At 35.4% G+C, this 13,890-nt stretch overlaps 2 protein-coding genes across 2 annotated transcripts; one reads left to right on the forward strand and one right to left on the reverse strand.

The window, feature by feature from the left end:
- Positions 1-39: 39 nt before the first annotated feature.
- Positions 40-5,440, reverse strand: LOC11439120 (protein TRIGALACTOSYLDIACYLGLYCEROL 4, chloroplastic). Its single transcript, XM_003594839.4, has 5 exons — positions 5,055-5,440; positions 3,948-4,194; positions 1,707-2,070; positions 712-1,049; positions 40-546 (listed from the first exon to the last, which is right to left on the reverse strand). Exons 1-5 carry the CDS (start codon positions 5,312-5,314, stop codon positions 349-351), a joined length of 1,407 nt encoding a protein of 468 aa, XP_003594887.1. The 5' UTR covers positions 5,315-5,440; the 3' UTR covers positions 40-348.
- Positions 5,441-7,214: 1,774 nt separating this feature from the next.
- On the forward strand, positions 7,215-13,416 carry LOC11437639 (copper-transporting ATPase RAN1). The gene is made up of 9 exons (XM_003594840.4): positions 7,215-7,574; positions 7,897-8,511; positions 8,831-9,260; positions 9,567-9,892; positions 10,402-10,460; positions 10,568-10,910; positions 11,669-11,851; positions 11,961-12,218; positions 12,555-13,416. The coding sequence occupies exons 1-9, from the start codon at positions 7,290-7,292 to the stop codon at positions 13,050-13,052; spliced, it is 2,997 nt and encodes a 998-aa protein (XP_003594888.2). The 5' UTR covers positions 7,215-7,289; the 3' UTR covers positions 13,053-13,416.
- Positions 13,417-13,890: the final 474 nt, after the last annotated feature.

Consider the following 13,890-nt stretch of genomic DNA (forward strand, 5'->3'; position numbering starts at 1 on the left):
GGAATAAAAGTGTTTCACATTAAATTTCTAAAGAACTCGTACAAAATTTTCTTACATTAGTTATCCCTGTATTTATTGAAATTGGAACTACAGTATAATCCCAAGAGATAGAAATACAAGATAAATAATCATTTGCAAAGAAATTGAGAAGCATAATCTACATTTAAAAGCCATAGTACATCATGAGAATTAATGGACCATTTACCAACTTGCTTTCAGGACCAAAGTGTTTAATAATTTTTAGGAAAGGAAGAGATTTCTATAGTGCCTATTGACTATGGCTTATGTCAAATTGGATCTCTACTGCATGCTGCACCATAAGGCCGGCCGTAGAGATTCAGGTTCGGCTTATGTCTCATAGAAACGAAGTTCGACCATAAACTCTTGGCGCTTAGGACAACACCAAGCAACTGCTTTTGCTGAACCAAGTACTTGCAATGCCCACTCAACAGCATATATAGGATCCTGTGCTTGTATAGGCCACTTATGGTTCTTCAGATCAATTGCAATTCCTGAATCCACTCTGAAACTGATAGGACCAACAATCTGCAAGATGAAAATAAAACGGCCATATGTGACAATATGATTAGTTTTCATTGTATGTCAATGTAAAACTAATTTACATAGACAGTGCATCTCCATTAAACTCATACTTCATTATTTGTTTTAGTCCTTATAGTTCTTTCAAGTTTGTGGAATAATTGGTTGTACCTGCTGCTGAAGAGATAAGGTAGCATTGGGGCAAATTGCCTGAACAGCTTCCATATTGGGCTTTTGAGAATTGAGAAGATCTTGCGCAAGACTTGTTGCACCTAAAAGGAATTTGGAACCAGAAGGAAAATCCAGCCGGGCCTGAAATCGAGAAAGATCTAGAAAAAGCCTTTGGAAGTTTCCATGTTGGGCTGTAAATGAAACGGATCCAAATATATCTGCTAGAAAAGAAGACTTTATTCCAGGAGCCTGAAGAAACAATCCTGAAGATTGTTGTCCATCGTCATCTATTTGAGCTCTTGTCGAATTCTCCCCAAAATATGCTGTTGCAGCAGCACCTTATACCATAAAGAATTCAAGGAAACAATAAGCACTTTCTAAAAACATCTGCAACTTTAAGGTAGCATAGAAATGCTCAACAGATAAAAGATGTAATTTTTTATATTACTTATAACTCTACAGCCTGTTCGGATTGATTTATTTGAGCTTATCTGTTGGCATAAGTACTTGTGAGACTGTTTGTGAGAGCTAGTGGAAACAGCTTACAATAAGTGTATAATCTATTTTCAGCTTATATTCGTAAGCTCTCTAGGGCAGCTAATGTAAACAGCTTACTGATATAAAATTAATGACTTCATTTTATCTTTTTTCTATAGAAATAGCTTAAGAATAAGCACTTATACGATAAATGGTTATGCTATAAATGCTTAATTAAGTTTTTTATCAAAACATAATGTCCAAAATCTTCTACTACACCTACTATTATACCATATTCGCACCCGCTACTTCAAGTCATACATCCCAAAGGCTCCCAAATCCTAAATATCTAATCTAATGATAGAAAAACAAGCATTTAGAATTTTAACAAAATATATCAGTTTCCTCAATTCACTAAGCAAAGAAATTAGCATAATCTTAGGTCATAGCCAAATGTCCCTTTATGTCTGTACTCTAGAACGTATATGCAAATCACTACAAACAAGGAAACAACTTACCGATCATCCCTGAGGCAGACAGAAGAGGATTTGAAAGAAAGATGTCATATGGTTGTATCAATTTCAATTTAGGAGTTTCGCTTCTCCAGATATCAAGGTTTTTCCTATAAGAAAAGACACTTTTGAAGGCCAAACCCGGAAGAAGAGTCTGAGGTACTCTATCGTTTTCATATTGAATACTTTCAAACTGCTTGGGTGACCCTGAATTGTAGTGCGCCGACAAATGATAACCAGCCGAAGAGTCACTGGTAGTCAAAGAAGCAAGATCAACAGCCATTGATAATGGTACATCCCAGTAATTACCAATCTTATCAACAAAGAGACCGGGATAAACTGCTTCCACTGTTAAATCATGATGTGGAAACTACAAACCACAGCGATAAATTTTTGTATTAGTTGATAAAATTAAACCCAATTATAGTTCAATTTGTGTCAAAATGTGACAACAGAAAAATAAAGTAGATATTTAGCATAAATTGGATTAACTTCCACATACTCGCAGATAGATAATGTAGAATTTATAATCAACTGTGTGATAGATTTACTCATGCAGCTCAGTAAGCTAGTTTATAGTTTGGTTACATAAGCTATTATCTTCTGCACAACTGTTCATAACCGTTAACTGTTCAAAATAGTCAGCCACTTTTCTTTTCATTTGATTTACAACTTTTTTCTATGAATATTTGATTTACGATTTGCATTACTTTGATGTACATATATGACATGCCGGCTTATAATGTTGCTATATCATTTGCTTTATATTAAAAATATGATATTTTATTGGTGATGCATCTACGATTCGTAATAAGATTCGATTAACGATTCGGAAAATAGGTCTTCCGATTCATGATTTGAAAACCATTGTTCAAATTCAGTTATAGTTAGCTAGCTTCTGTAACAGTTTTCTTCAAATGTACAATAAGCCCTATGAATGTAAGGCCTCGACACCGACTTCAACAGATATGATACAAATATTTAAGCATGTTTTCAACTTTATCTCTCTCTTTGCTTGCCGTGTCTATGAAAGTCAAGGTGGTTACCACAAGATGATGGACGGTCCAGTTAGTCAAAAGACTGGATATGATGCTTCCATTTTTTTTCACCAGTATGATCATGCCAATGGCAATGCTCTTCTTGTCTTCTATTGCATGCATTACTATCACCTCTTTGCTTTAGACTGACAGTCACCTACAGGCTCCACCATGTCAATCTCCTCTACCACAACTTTTCTATGCACTGCACCACGGCTCTATGCCACTGAAAAGTTATCCTACCGGTCCGATTCCTGACTGATTCTAGGAATGTAATTGAATTCGGTTGGGTCAGGTTTAGGGGGAAAACAAGTCCTGACTAATTAAAAAGCTTTGGTTTGGTTGGTTGGCTTATGACAAAAAAGTTTAGACAACTTGATCTGTATGGAGATATCATGTGTGCATATATATTAAAAAAGAATTCACAAAACTGAAATAAAATATAACCCAAAATCAACCAGGATGGAGGCCGGATGAGAAACAGCTAGAAGGAGATACATGGCAGTCTGGTTGTTCTGTATTTCACCGCAAAGCACACACCAGAACTGCGAGGGTTGACGGAGCACAAACCAGAACAATAATGGACACGACAGAATACAGACATTAAATCACGATGGCATGTGATCAGTTAAATGTGTAGGAAGACACATCAGACAATTGAGCCAGCGACTGAGATAAGGTGTTACAACAGACGAATGTCTTTGCAACTATTTTATGGTGGTGTGTCAGGATCAATCTTAATGAGGAATAGCCAAGCTGCCAAGGTCTAATAATTCTTTCAGTCGGTTACTCTATTTTTCCCTCTCCTAAACATCCTCACATGATCATGCTATTAACTAATCTCTGAAAAACCCTCAATCCAGTGTTGTCAAATTGCAGCTATAATGACGCTGTAGCCTATAGTACCATAGAATAGTGGAATTTGGACAACATGTTATTATTCCACGATATCTGATTTAGAGTGCAAAGTGTTATTAGATTGCAGCACTATAGCTCTGTAGCATAGCAGAATTTGAAACATACCGCTATTTTGTGATTTGCGATAACACTGACTTAACCCCTTTATGATGATCAAGAATGTTGCAATAAACACATAATGTCATAGAACTCTAAAACATTATCATAGCAGCAAATGCTAAAAATCATTAAGAATAAAAGGCATCGCAAAAAAACTTAGAAATTCAGAATAGCAGTACAAACTATTGATTACCTTATGATGAAAGACAGCTTTCCCACGAGGTTTATCGGTATAGTCATATGAATCTAAGCCAAAAAGTAAAGTATCATCCGGTGTTAACTGGAACTCCGAACATAATCCCAAGGCATACAAAGATTTCTGTTGTAGGTGTCTCCCAAAGTTTTTCAACCAGGAGGAAAACCGTGCTGGCTTTTCGTCACTGCTCTTAACAGAGGAAACAAATTTCTGCAAATTGAATTGACCCAGTAAAAATACAAACCTGCAAAACTTTCAAACTTGTATATCAGTCAACATAAACTAATAACAGACACAGTTCAATCATAATCAAAACACAGCTAAAAATTAACAAAACCAATTTCATTAATGCAGACTTTATTGACTTACGACGTATTTGGATTGACCTATTTGAACTTCACTGAGATAAGTTAGCTCTCCACGATAAGTTGTTTTTCAGTTTATTTCTATAAGTTTTCCACGATAGCTTATAAAAACAGTTTAACTTTATTTTATCTCTTGTTTGTTCTAAATATAGTTTATACATGAGCATTTATATGATAAGGGCTTATTGTTTTAAATTTCAGTCTGCAGCCGCAATTGCTATCGTAATGCCACTATTTTGACTGCATCAGCCATATTTTGCTGCAATATAAAACAGTTTATAAGCTTTATAGCACCAACATAACTGATCGAATGTCATTGCCACCAGTGTCTGACACTGACATAATACCAACACAAGTAATTTCATTCAATTAATTCATTTTCTTAAATTATAATCGGTGTTGTGTCTAGCGTCCGTGCTTCAAGGTTTATAAGCACAACTTAATTAAGTTGTTTATCCAAAAAGGGTCTGGTCAATTCATATTCATAAACTCAGACTGAATGAACTCGTGAATTTTGAGGACAATCCCTTAATTGAAAAATCTCAAATGGATATAAAAATCAAAACTTTCAAAATGTTTATCCAAACAGGGTCTTAGTCAATTCATATTCATAAACTCAAACCGAATGAATTCATGAATAAACTATTAATTTGAGAGCAACCCATTAACTAAAAAAGCTCAAACAGACATAAAAATCAAAACTTTAAAAATGGGGTATCAAAAGAAGTGAAGAAATTACCAGTTGTCAGAAAAGGGAAGCGATAAAACACGTTGAAGACTGAAACCTTGAGGTTGTGAAAAAGTGGGATGAAGAGGAGCATTCATGAAAAGTTGCATGAATTGAAGTTGTCTTGGTCTAGAAAGTCTTGTACCTCGTGATAAACCCAACGTAAGAGGGTCTTCTGGAACAGGACAAGCAGAGCCATCAAGTGTTTTTGGTGTTGAAATGTCTAAATCCCAAAATCCTCCTCCGTCCATTACCCATCTTAGTTTCCTCATCACTGCAGATGCTAATGCTCCTCGTTCTGGTGGTTGTTGCTGTTCACTCACACTTCTTCATCGTGTTCAAAAGAGACGGTGTTGGAAAAGGATTTTGTGTTTGGTTTGACACAAGAAAAAGAGGAAAAAGAATATTGGGCCGGATTATTATTATAAATTAAAATCACCCAACATTTAAATTAAATAAATTATATTTCAATTCATAAAGGAAAATGTTTAAAATTACGAAGAATTTGACAAGAAACGTATTAATTGTAATCCAGTTAGAGAGTCAGCTTCTAATTCTACGATAGAATAACCTTTTTTTTTATATATATTAAAATTTAGTGTTCCACATTCAACTTTAATCTCATTTTTATGATGTGATTCGATGATAGAGTTTTTAGTCCATAATTCCATCAAAATTTGTTTTCTCTCTCATTCCTCAAAGTGGTTAGTAGTGCCAAAAAAAGGAACATGAGTTTCTTACGTCATTGTTTGGTCCTAATGTGTTTTGACTCAGTTATAGGGTTTTGAAGAACTATGTACGGGGTTAATAGCATTGAGAAACAATCAACTCATTCGCTCGACTGTTTTAGTATTGCCTTTCCGCCATTCGGTTGACAGACTTCCTCGCAAGATAGTTTAATAGCCTATTTGTCGAGATCAGATGACATAATGATTATTTTTAGGTGTAAACAAATAATTGTTGCCTAATTTTTAAGTAGTGAACGAGACTTCTTTATTTCTACCATGTGAGTGTTTGGACTATTTGAAGGTTGTGTAATGATCGAATTTTCAAGGGTGATAATAGAGGTATGGATAGCCCTTAAAAAAAAAAAAAAATAGAGGTATGGATAAAAGAGGCATTGGTAATAATAGTGGACTCAATCAAAAATATTTCTTGACAATGGAATGGTTGTTGGTGATAAAGGAAGAGGGTCCTTGTTTGTTTTATGAGTGGTTTGTTAACTTGTTGTATTGCTCGGTAAATTGGTGTTTTTTTTTTTTACTTTCTTTTGTTTCCATGTGTAAATAGAATTAACTTGTGCTCAATTCCTAAGTTATGAGCTCATTACTTACTTGTACTTGTTTTATCAATCTTTTACCTCACTGTGTTTTTGCCTAAAAAAATGACTAATTAGTTTTTTTTTTTGTGGTGGCCGGCATTTAAACCCTGGACCTTACATATATTATGCATTGTCTAAACCAACTGAGCTATGCTCATGAGAACAAATGACTAATTAATTTAATCAAAGACGACTTATTCAGAATAGCAATAATTGGATAAAATTGATTTTCCTTTAAAAAATAAAATTTATTTTCATCTTATATGACCAAAAAATTGGGATTTAAATGGTACTCTTATTTGGAAACTTCTAATATACACCCCACAAATTGAGGTGTAGAGGTAATCCTACTTCGTAAATTTATAAATTAACGATCATTTTATGAAGTAAAGAGGTATTTGTCAATGTTTATATTTTAGAAAACATCATTTCATAAGAAAAAATATCATTTCATTGTTTATAAGAATCATATAAATTTTTTAAGATTTTCGCATAAAAATAATCAATATTCTTTGTTATGAGAAATAAAAATTCAAAAAAAGTATATTTTATTTCATCGACGCTTTTGGTAAATAAGATTTAATTATTATAATATTTAATGATAGAATATGATTCTTTTTCTTCAAAAAACAACTCATTTATTAATTTAACGATTTGGTGTACCAGTACACTCAAATTTTTTAGATGTATCATAGAATTTGCCATATTATTTTATTTTTAGATGAAATGTTGCAAAAATATGTTTGTATATGAAAAATAAATAAATAAAAAATCAACAAAAAAAAAAAAAAAACTAATGTCAACCGTATAGTACATACGACGTGTATATGATCATTTTTGAAAAAAAATATTTTGATCATCTTCTTCATTTTACTCTTCAAAATCTCAATTTCTCTCTTAAACCCCCTCTCTCACTAACTACACTGATGGCCTCCGCTGTGAGAGACTTACAACTCACTAATCTACCCGCCGGCCGGAAGATTGCCGCCGTCGATAACTCCGATGACTTGGAAAACGTACGGCTTCTAGACTCCGACGACGGTGTTGACGATGAAATGAGAAGAATTCAGGTGAGAGTCTCCGGTATGACATGCACCGCTTGCTCTAATTCCATAGAATCAGCTCTGAAAGCCGTTGACGGTGTTCTCACTGCTTCTGTCGCGCTACTACAGAACAAAGCTGACGTCGTTTTCAATCCTGCTCTCGTCAAGGTTCATCGCTTCTTTCCTTGAATTAGCATTTGATCATAGTTAGTTTTATTTTTTTAGTTTTAGCGGCGAAACTCACACATACTTAGTACTTAGAAGCTGAGAATTGCATTGCATGGTTTGAACCCGCGCCAGGTATGATGAATTCTTATGGTATGGTACGAACTTATGAGAAAAATACTAAAGAGTGTGTGTATTTGTTTTGTTATGAGGTGATAAAAATTACCATTCAAGAAATATATTAATCAAAAGCTTGCATGAATTACTACCAGAAGCTTGTATTCAATAGATATTGAATTATATTTTGAAACTTATCATATTCCAGGATGAAGACATAAAAAATGCAATCGAAGATGCAGGGTTTGAAGCAGATATATTACCTGAATCCAGTGGACCAGGAAAGGTTCCACATGAAACCCTGGTTGGACAGTTCACAATTGGAGGTATGACATGTGCAGCTTGTGTAAATTCTGTTGAAGGTATTCTGAGAAATCTTCCAGGGGTTAAAAGGGCTGTGGTAGCTTTGGCTACTTCGTTAGGCGAAGTTGAATATGATCCAAGTGTAATTAGTAAAGATGATATAGTCAATGCAATTGAAGATTCTGGCTTCGAAGCCTCATTTGTACAGAGCAACGAGCAGGATAAAATTATTTTTGGAGTTGTTGGTGTGTATAGTTTAACAGACACACAGGTTTTAGAAGGCATGCTTAGTAACATGAAAGGAGTAAGACAGTTTCGTTTTGACCAGTTATCGAGTGAATTAGATGTTCTGTTTGATCCTCAAGTTCTCAGTCCAAGATCCTTGGTTGATGGGATCCATGGGGAAAGCAATGGTAAGTTTGAATTACATGTTAGAAGCCCTTATACAAGAATGGCTTCTAAAGATGTTGAAGAGACCTCGACTATATTTCGGCTCTTTATCTCCAGCCTGTGTCTTAGTGTGAGTATTTCTTTAAACTTAATTTACAAAATAATCTTATGAATTTTTTATATTTCCTGTTTTTTTTGTATTCCTTTTCATATATTCATGAACTGTGATCTCTTTGGAGCATGTGAAATCGCTTGCAAAATTACTGAATATAACTTTCGATTCTAATTTGTACAAAGATAAATTACATAAGTTCTGTTGATTGCTATCCTCAAATTAGGAAATACTTGTCGTCATTACATTCAATTAGTGATATTGTGTTAGCATACCTTATGCTTTTTATGTTCTTGTTTGATCTTTTGAATTGATTTTAGCTTGATGCATTTATCAGGTTCCTCTCTTCCTCATGAAGGTAGTTTGTCCTCATATTCCGTTTATGTATTCCTTGTTACTTTGGCGATGTGGGCCTTTTCTCATGGGTGATTGGTTGAAATGGGCATTGGTCAGTGTAATCCAATTTGGAATTGGGAAACGCTTTTACGTTGCAGCTGGCAGGGCTCTTAGAAATGGTTCAACAAACATGGATGTCCTAATTGCTGTGGGAACTACCGCTTCTTACGTTTACTCTGTCTGTGCACTTCTATATGGTGCTCTTACTGGATTTTGGTCCCCAACTTACTTTGAAACAAGTGCTATGCTTATAACATTTGTATTGTTGGGGAAGTATCTGGAAGTCCTTGCTAAGGGAAAGACATCCGATGCCATCAAGAAATTAGTAGAACTTGCTCCTGCAACAGCAATATTAATTATTAATGATAAAGGTGCATATTACCTTCATTTTATTTGCTTGTTCTCTTACTTCATGCTTGGATTCACGGCGGGTTTGACGAAATCACGGTGGCATCGTGATTTTGTAATTTTATTGAAGCTCCATAGTGTAGCTTTTGCAAAGTCACAATAGCTCGCTCTGATTTTGTCAAACTCACTGTGAATCCAAAAGGAGACGGGTGGCTTTGATTATCTTATGTTTAGGTTGAAATGTCATTTCCTAAGGGTACATCATTGCCCACGTTCTAGACTTCATCAATTCATTGACAACAATAATTAACAAGTATGTCAATTTCTAGATGGTAAATCTTTTGAAGAAAGGGAAATTGATTCTTTGCTTGTTCAACCTGGTGACACATTGAAAGTTCTTCCTGGTACGAAGATTCCTGCTGATGGTATTGTTACTTGTGGCTCAAGTCATGTAAATGAGAGCATGGTAACTGGTGAATCTATACCTGTTTTGAAGGAGGTGAATGCTTCTGTTATTGGGGGTACAATAAATTTGCATGGCGTCCTTCACATTAAAGCTACCAAAGTAGGATCTGATACAGTTTTGTGTCAGATAATAAGTTTGGTTGAAACAGCACAGATGTCCAAAGCTCCCATTCAGAAGTTTGCTGATTATGTAAGTACCTGGGTCATGGTTGTAAACCTTCAAACTCGGAGTTACTTTCATGGTGTTTGCATTTCTGTGTTGCATGAAATTGTATCATTCTCTTTTATGAAGAAGTTTAGTCTGTGAAACATATCTTCTATTCTGCAAAATGTTTCTTGTAATTGAAAGATGGTAGTTTTACCAGTGGTTGTTGCTGTGTATTTATTTTGTCATGCAAAACTTACAAAATTTAGTATGCTTCAGTTAATGAAAACACATTGAGTGGCTAGTGACTTGGAATTTGGTCTCTTCTTGCTTGCCTGCTTTGTCTGAGAAATTTAGTTGAGCTTGCATAGTTGGGCAACCTTTTGAAGGCTCTCCTCAGATTGCTGAAAATTGTGGTGTGAAGGGATTCACTTAAGCTGTTTCTTTGGCTTGTTCTTTATGCTCTAAAATTATGCTCTTCTTTTTTGTTGATTGGTTCACATGACTGAGGAAATATTAGATATGAACTCTGGTGCCGTTCTTTTGGCTGGCAGGTAGCAAGCATATTTGTACCGACAGTTGTTTCTTTGGCATTATTGACATTTTTGGGTTGGTAAGTTCATCTTAACTGGTTTTGGTAAATGGCTTAAAGTTGACTTCTAATATGACTGAAATGCTTATTCCTAATTTTATCTTTAAATATGGATTTATTATCTGTAGGTATATTGCTGGTTCTATTGGAGCTTACCCAGAAGAATGGCTTCCAGAAAATGGAAATCACTTTGTGTTTGCCCTAATGTTCTCAATATCTGTAGTAGTGATTGCATGTCCCTGTGCACTTGGCTTAGCAACACCGACAGCTGTCATGGTGGCAACAGGGGTTGGGGCTAACAATGGAGTATTAATTAAAGGAGGAGATGCCTTGGAAACGGCTCAGATGGTGAAGTATGTGATATTTGATAAAACAGGCACTCTAACTCAGGGAAAAGCCAGTGTTACTACTGCCAAAGTATTCACTGGAATGCAACGTGGGGAATTTCTTACATTGGTGGCTTCTGCTGAGGTGAATTCTGATTTCTTATCCATTTTATTTATTCTTGTTTTTTATTTATTATACTGTCACATATCTGGTTCAGAGCTTAGGTCGTAGGGTTGTTAAAGATGACCTATATGAATATCATATGGATATAAAATATTTTTCATATTTCCTCCCCTCCTCTCGTCACAGACTGCTTAACTTCTTTAATAGTGTTATTATTGAAATTGAAGTGTGAGTGGTTAGCCTCACATCAGCTAAAATTAAAGCTAAATCAAGGATATATAAGAGAGGTGACCCATATATCAATACCTTAATGTTTTGGGTGAATACGTGGTGTCAAGGTCTCTTAGTTGTTCCGGTCATTAGACCGTTGTTGCTCTTGGTGCTCCCCGAACTGCCTAACAAACTCCCCGAAAAACGTGATTAATTGGACACACAATTTGATCAAAGAGTTCAGCCAATTGGGCCTACGTCTCCCTGACGGCAGAGTAGCTACTGTGATTTCTATTAATCGAGATTATGGGTACAAGATTACAATTTTTGCTGAATACTACAGTCCCAACCCTCTGCTACGCATCAGTGACTGCCACTTATCAGTAAATATGAGTCATACACAACAGCAGTTATGACATGGTGTCATAGGCATGGCATAAAGAACAAGATTTGAGTAGATCTATCTTTCTTGTTTGTTTGATTGTTGGAAAAACTCACCCTTCTATTTTAGAGGAACCAAAGTTAAGTTAATTACTTATTTTGTTTCTTTTTTTATTTTTATAATTCAGGCTAGCAGTGAACACCCATTGGCAAAAGCAGTATTAGCATATGCACGCCACTTTCATTTCTTTGAGGATTCTTCAGACGCTACGCAGAATGATGCAAAGTCTGGATGGCTTTTTGATGTCTCAGACTTCTCCGCTCTCCCGGGAAGAGGTGTTCAATGTTCTATAGACGGGAGGCGTATTTTGGTATTGTCACTTTACTATTGTAATATGTCCGTCTTGGTATCTAAATACATTGAAATTTGCTTTATTTTTTCTGAAGAGTTTCTTATCAGAGGCAGCATGTCCTCAACAGGTTGGCAACAGAAAGTTGATGGTGGAAAATGGCATAGATATTTCAACAGAAGTGGAAAATTTTGTGGTTGAGCTGGAACAAAATGCGCAGACAGGGATACTAGTATCATATGATGATATATTAATCGGAGTTTTGGGGGTTGCAGACCCACTAAAGAGAGAAGCTTCTGTGGTTATAGAGGGCCTCCAGAAAATGGGTGTCATACCTGTTATGGTTACAGGAGATAACTGGCGAACAGCTCGTGCTGTTGCAAAGGAGGTCTGAATATATATGCATCAACTTTTCTTTTATGTTGGCTATTGATTTTCATACCTGGTAACTAGCTGTACTTCTAGTATCAACATTCAACATCTGGACTATTGATTTTCTTATTGATGATAACTAAAATAATAACTGAAAGAAGTGCCAGAATTTTAAATTTATTATCATTAATTACCAGTTTCTTGAGGTCTCTACACCCTACTGTGAATAATGACTAATCAATGATCCATGTAAAAAGAAATTGGTACTTACATGCAAGTTGCAACATAAATTTTATGGAACAGAAATTGACATCATTATGAAACTTGTGATAACAAATGTTTTGCATGACAGGTTGGAATCCAAGATGTAAGGGCAGAGGTGATGCCTGCGGGAAAAGCCGAAATTGTTCGTTCATTCCAAAAGGACGGAAGCATAGTTGCAATGGTGGGCGATGGCATCAACGATTCTCCAGCATTAGCTGCTGCTGATGTTGGCATGGCAATTGGGGCTGGAACTGATGTTGCAATAGAAGCTGCTAACTTTGTGTTAATGAGAAATAACCTGGAAGATGTGATCACAGCCATTCATCTTTCCCGGAAGACGTTCTCTCGTATCAGATTGAATTATGTATTCGCAATGGGATACAATGTTGTTGCTATACCAGTTGCAGCTGGGGCTTTATATCCTTCACTGGGTATCAAGCTGCCACCATGGGTTGCTGGTGCATGCATGGCTCTCTCTTCTGTAAGTGTTGTATGCTCTTCTTTGCTTCTTAAAAGATATAGAAGACCCAGACTAAGATATAGTAGACCCAGAGTTACCACAGGACTTGAAATAATTGTAGAATAACATGATTGTAATAAAATAAAAAAGTTATAACTTATATCCCTGTTATAAAGGACTTTTGATAGGAACTTGTAATTACAGTTTTGTGCATGTTCCTTCAGTTCATGCACCCCTTAGGGTGTGCTATTGTAATTGTAGATGCCAATAGGTTGTAAACTTCCTTGTGGTTTAGAATTGGTGTAGTATATATGTGAGTGTGTCTAGAAACATAGCAGGTTGATGAAACTTGTCATGTTTCATGTGGAACCTAGGTTTAATATTTGGGACACGATTCATTAAGGTGAATTTGTCTCTAAAAATGAATAATCACGATTATATTTATCTGTTATTTATTTAATCTAAAGTGAATTTTGATGTTTGCTCTCAAGCTACTCGCCCCCATGTATGTAGCGGGTTTTAATCAACTGATACCTGCAGCTGCGGTGCATATTCTTTTTGTCATCTCTAAGAGGGATAATTGGAGTATAGAATATGTGATCTCTTGTAACTAGCTAAACCATTTCAGTTATGGTTTAGCCAATGATTATTTTATGTTATTGGTGGTTAAGAGTAGGTCGCCGTCTATTTCATTCTATCGATCTATATTGAGAAATGATTTTTGACATAAGAACTTTGATGTTGAATACGTACAATGTCCATATTTGTATGTATTTTTGAAATATGTGTAAGTTGTTTGTGGTAAAAAAAAGGAGAGATTGAGATGAACGAATGTGGTTGCATACAATGTGTTCAATTCCGAGGTTTTGATGGCTGCTAAAGCAGCTAAAAAAAATCAGGAACAGTATGATTAATTGAATATAAACAAAGTTTATACTTCCAGTTTTCAATGGAAATCTTTCTT

Source organism: Medicago truncatula, chromosome 2 (genome assembly GCF_003473485.1).
Source record: "Medicago truncatula cultivar Jemalong A17 chromosome 2, MtrunA17r5.0-ANR, whole genome shotgun sequence".
Taxonomy (NCBI): domain Eukaryota; kingdom Viridiplantae; phylum Streptophyta; class Magnoliopsida; order Fabales; family Fabaceae; genus Medicago; species Medicago truncatula.

Coding starts and splice junctions, on each gene's coding strand:
- LOC11439120 (XM_003594839.4), bottom strand. CDS start 5,314: ATGAGGAAACTAAGATGGGTAATGGACGGAGGAGGATTTTGGGATTTA. Junction 2,071..3,947: donor AAGCTGTCTTTCATCATAAG/GTAATCAATAGT, acceptor TGTGGTTTGTAG/TTTCCACATCATGATTTAAC. Junction 547..711: donor CCTTATCTCTTCAGCAGCAG/GTACAACCAATT, acceptor TTCATCTTGCAG/ATTGTTGGTCCTATCAGTTT.
- LOC11437639 (XM_003594840.4), top strand. CDS start 7,290: ATGGCCTCCGCTGTGAGAGACTTACAACTCACTAATCTACCCGCCGGC. Junction 7,575..7,896: donor TCAATCCTGCTCTCGTCAAG/GTTCATCGCTTC, acceptor ATCATATTCCAG/GATGAAGACATAAAAAATGC. Junction 10,461..10,567: donor TTATTGACATTTTTGGGTTG/GTAAGTTCATCT, acceptor TATTATCTGTAG/GTATATTGCTGGTTCTATTG.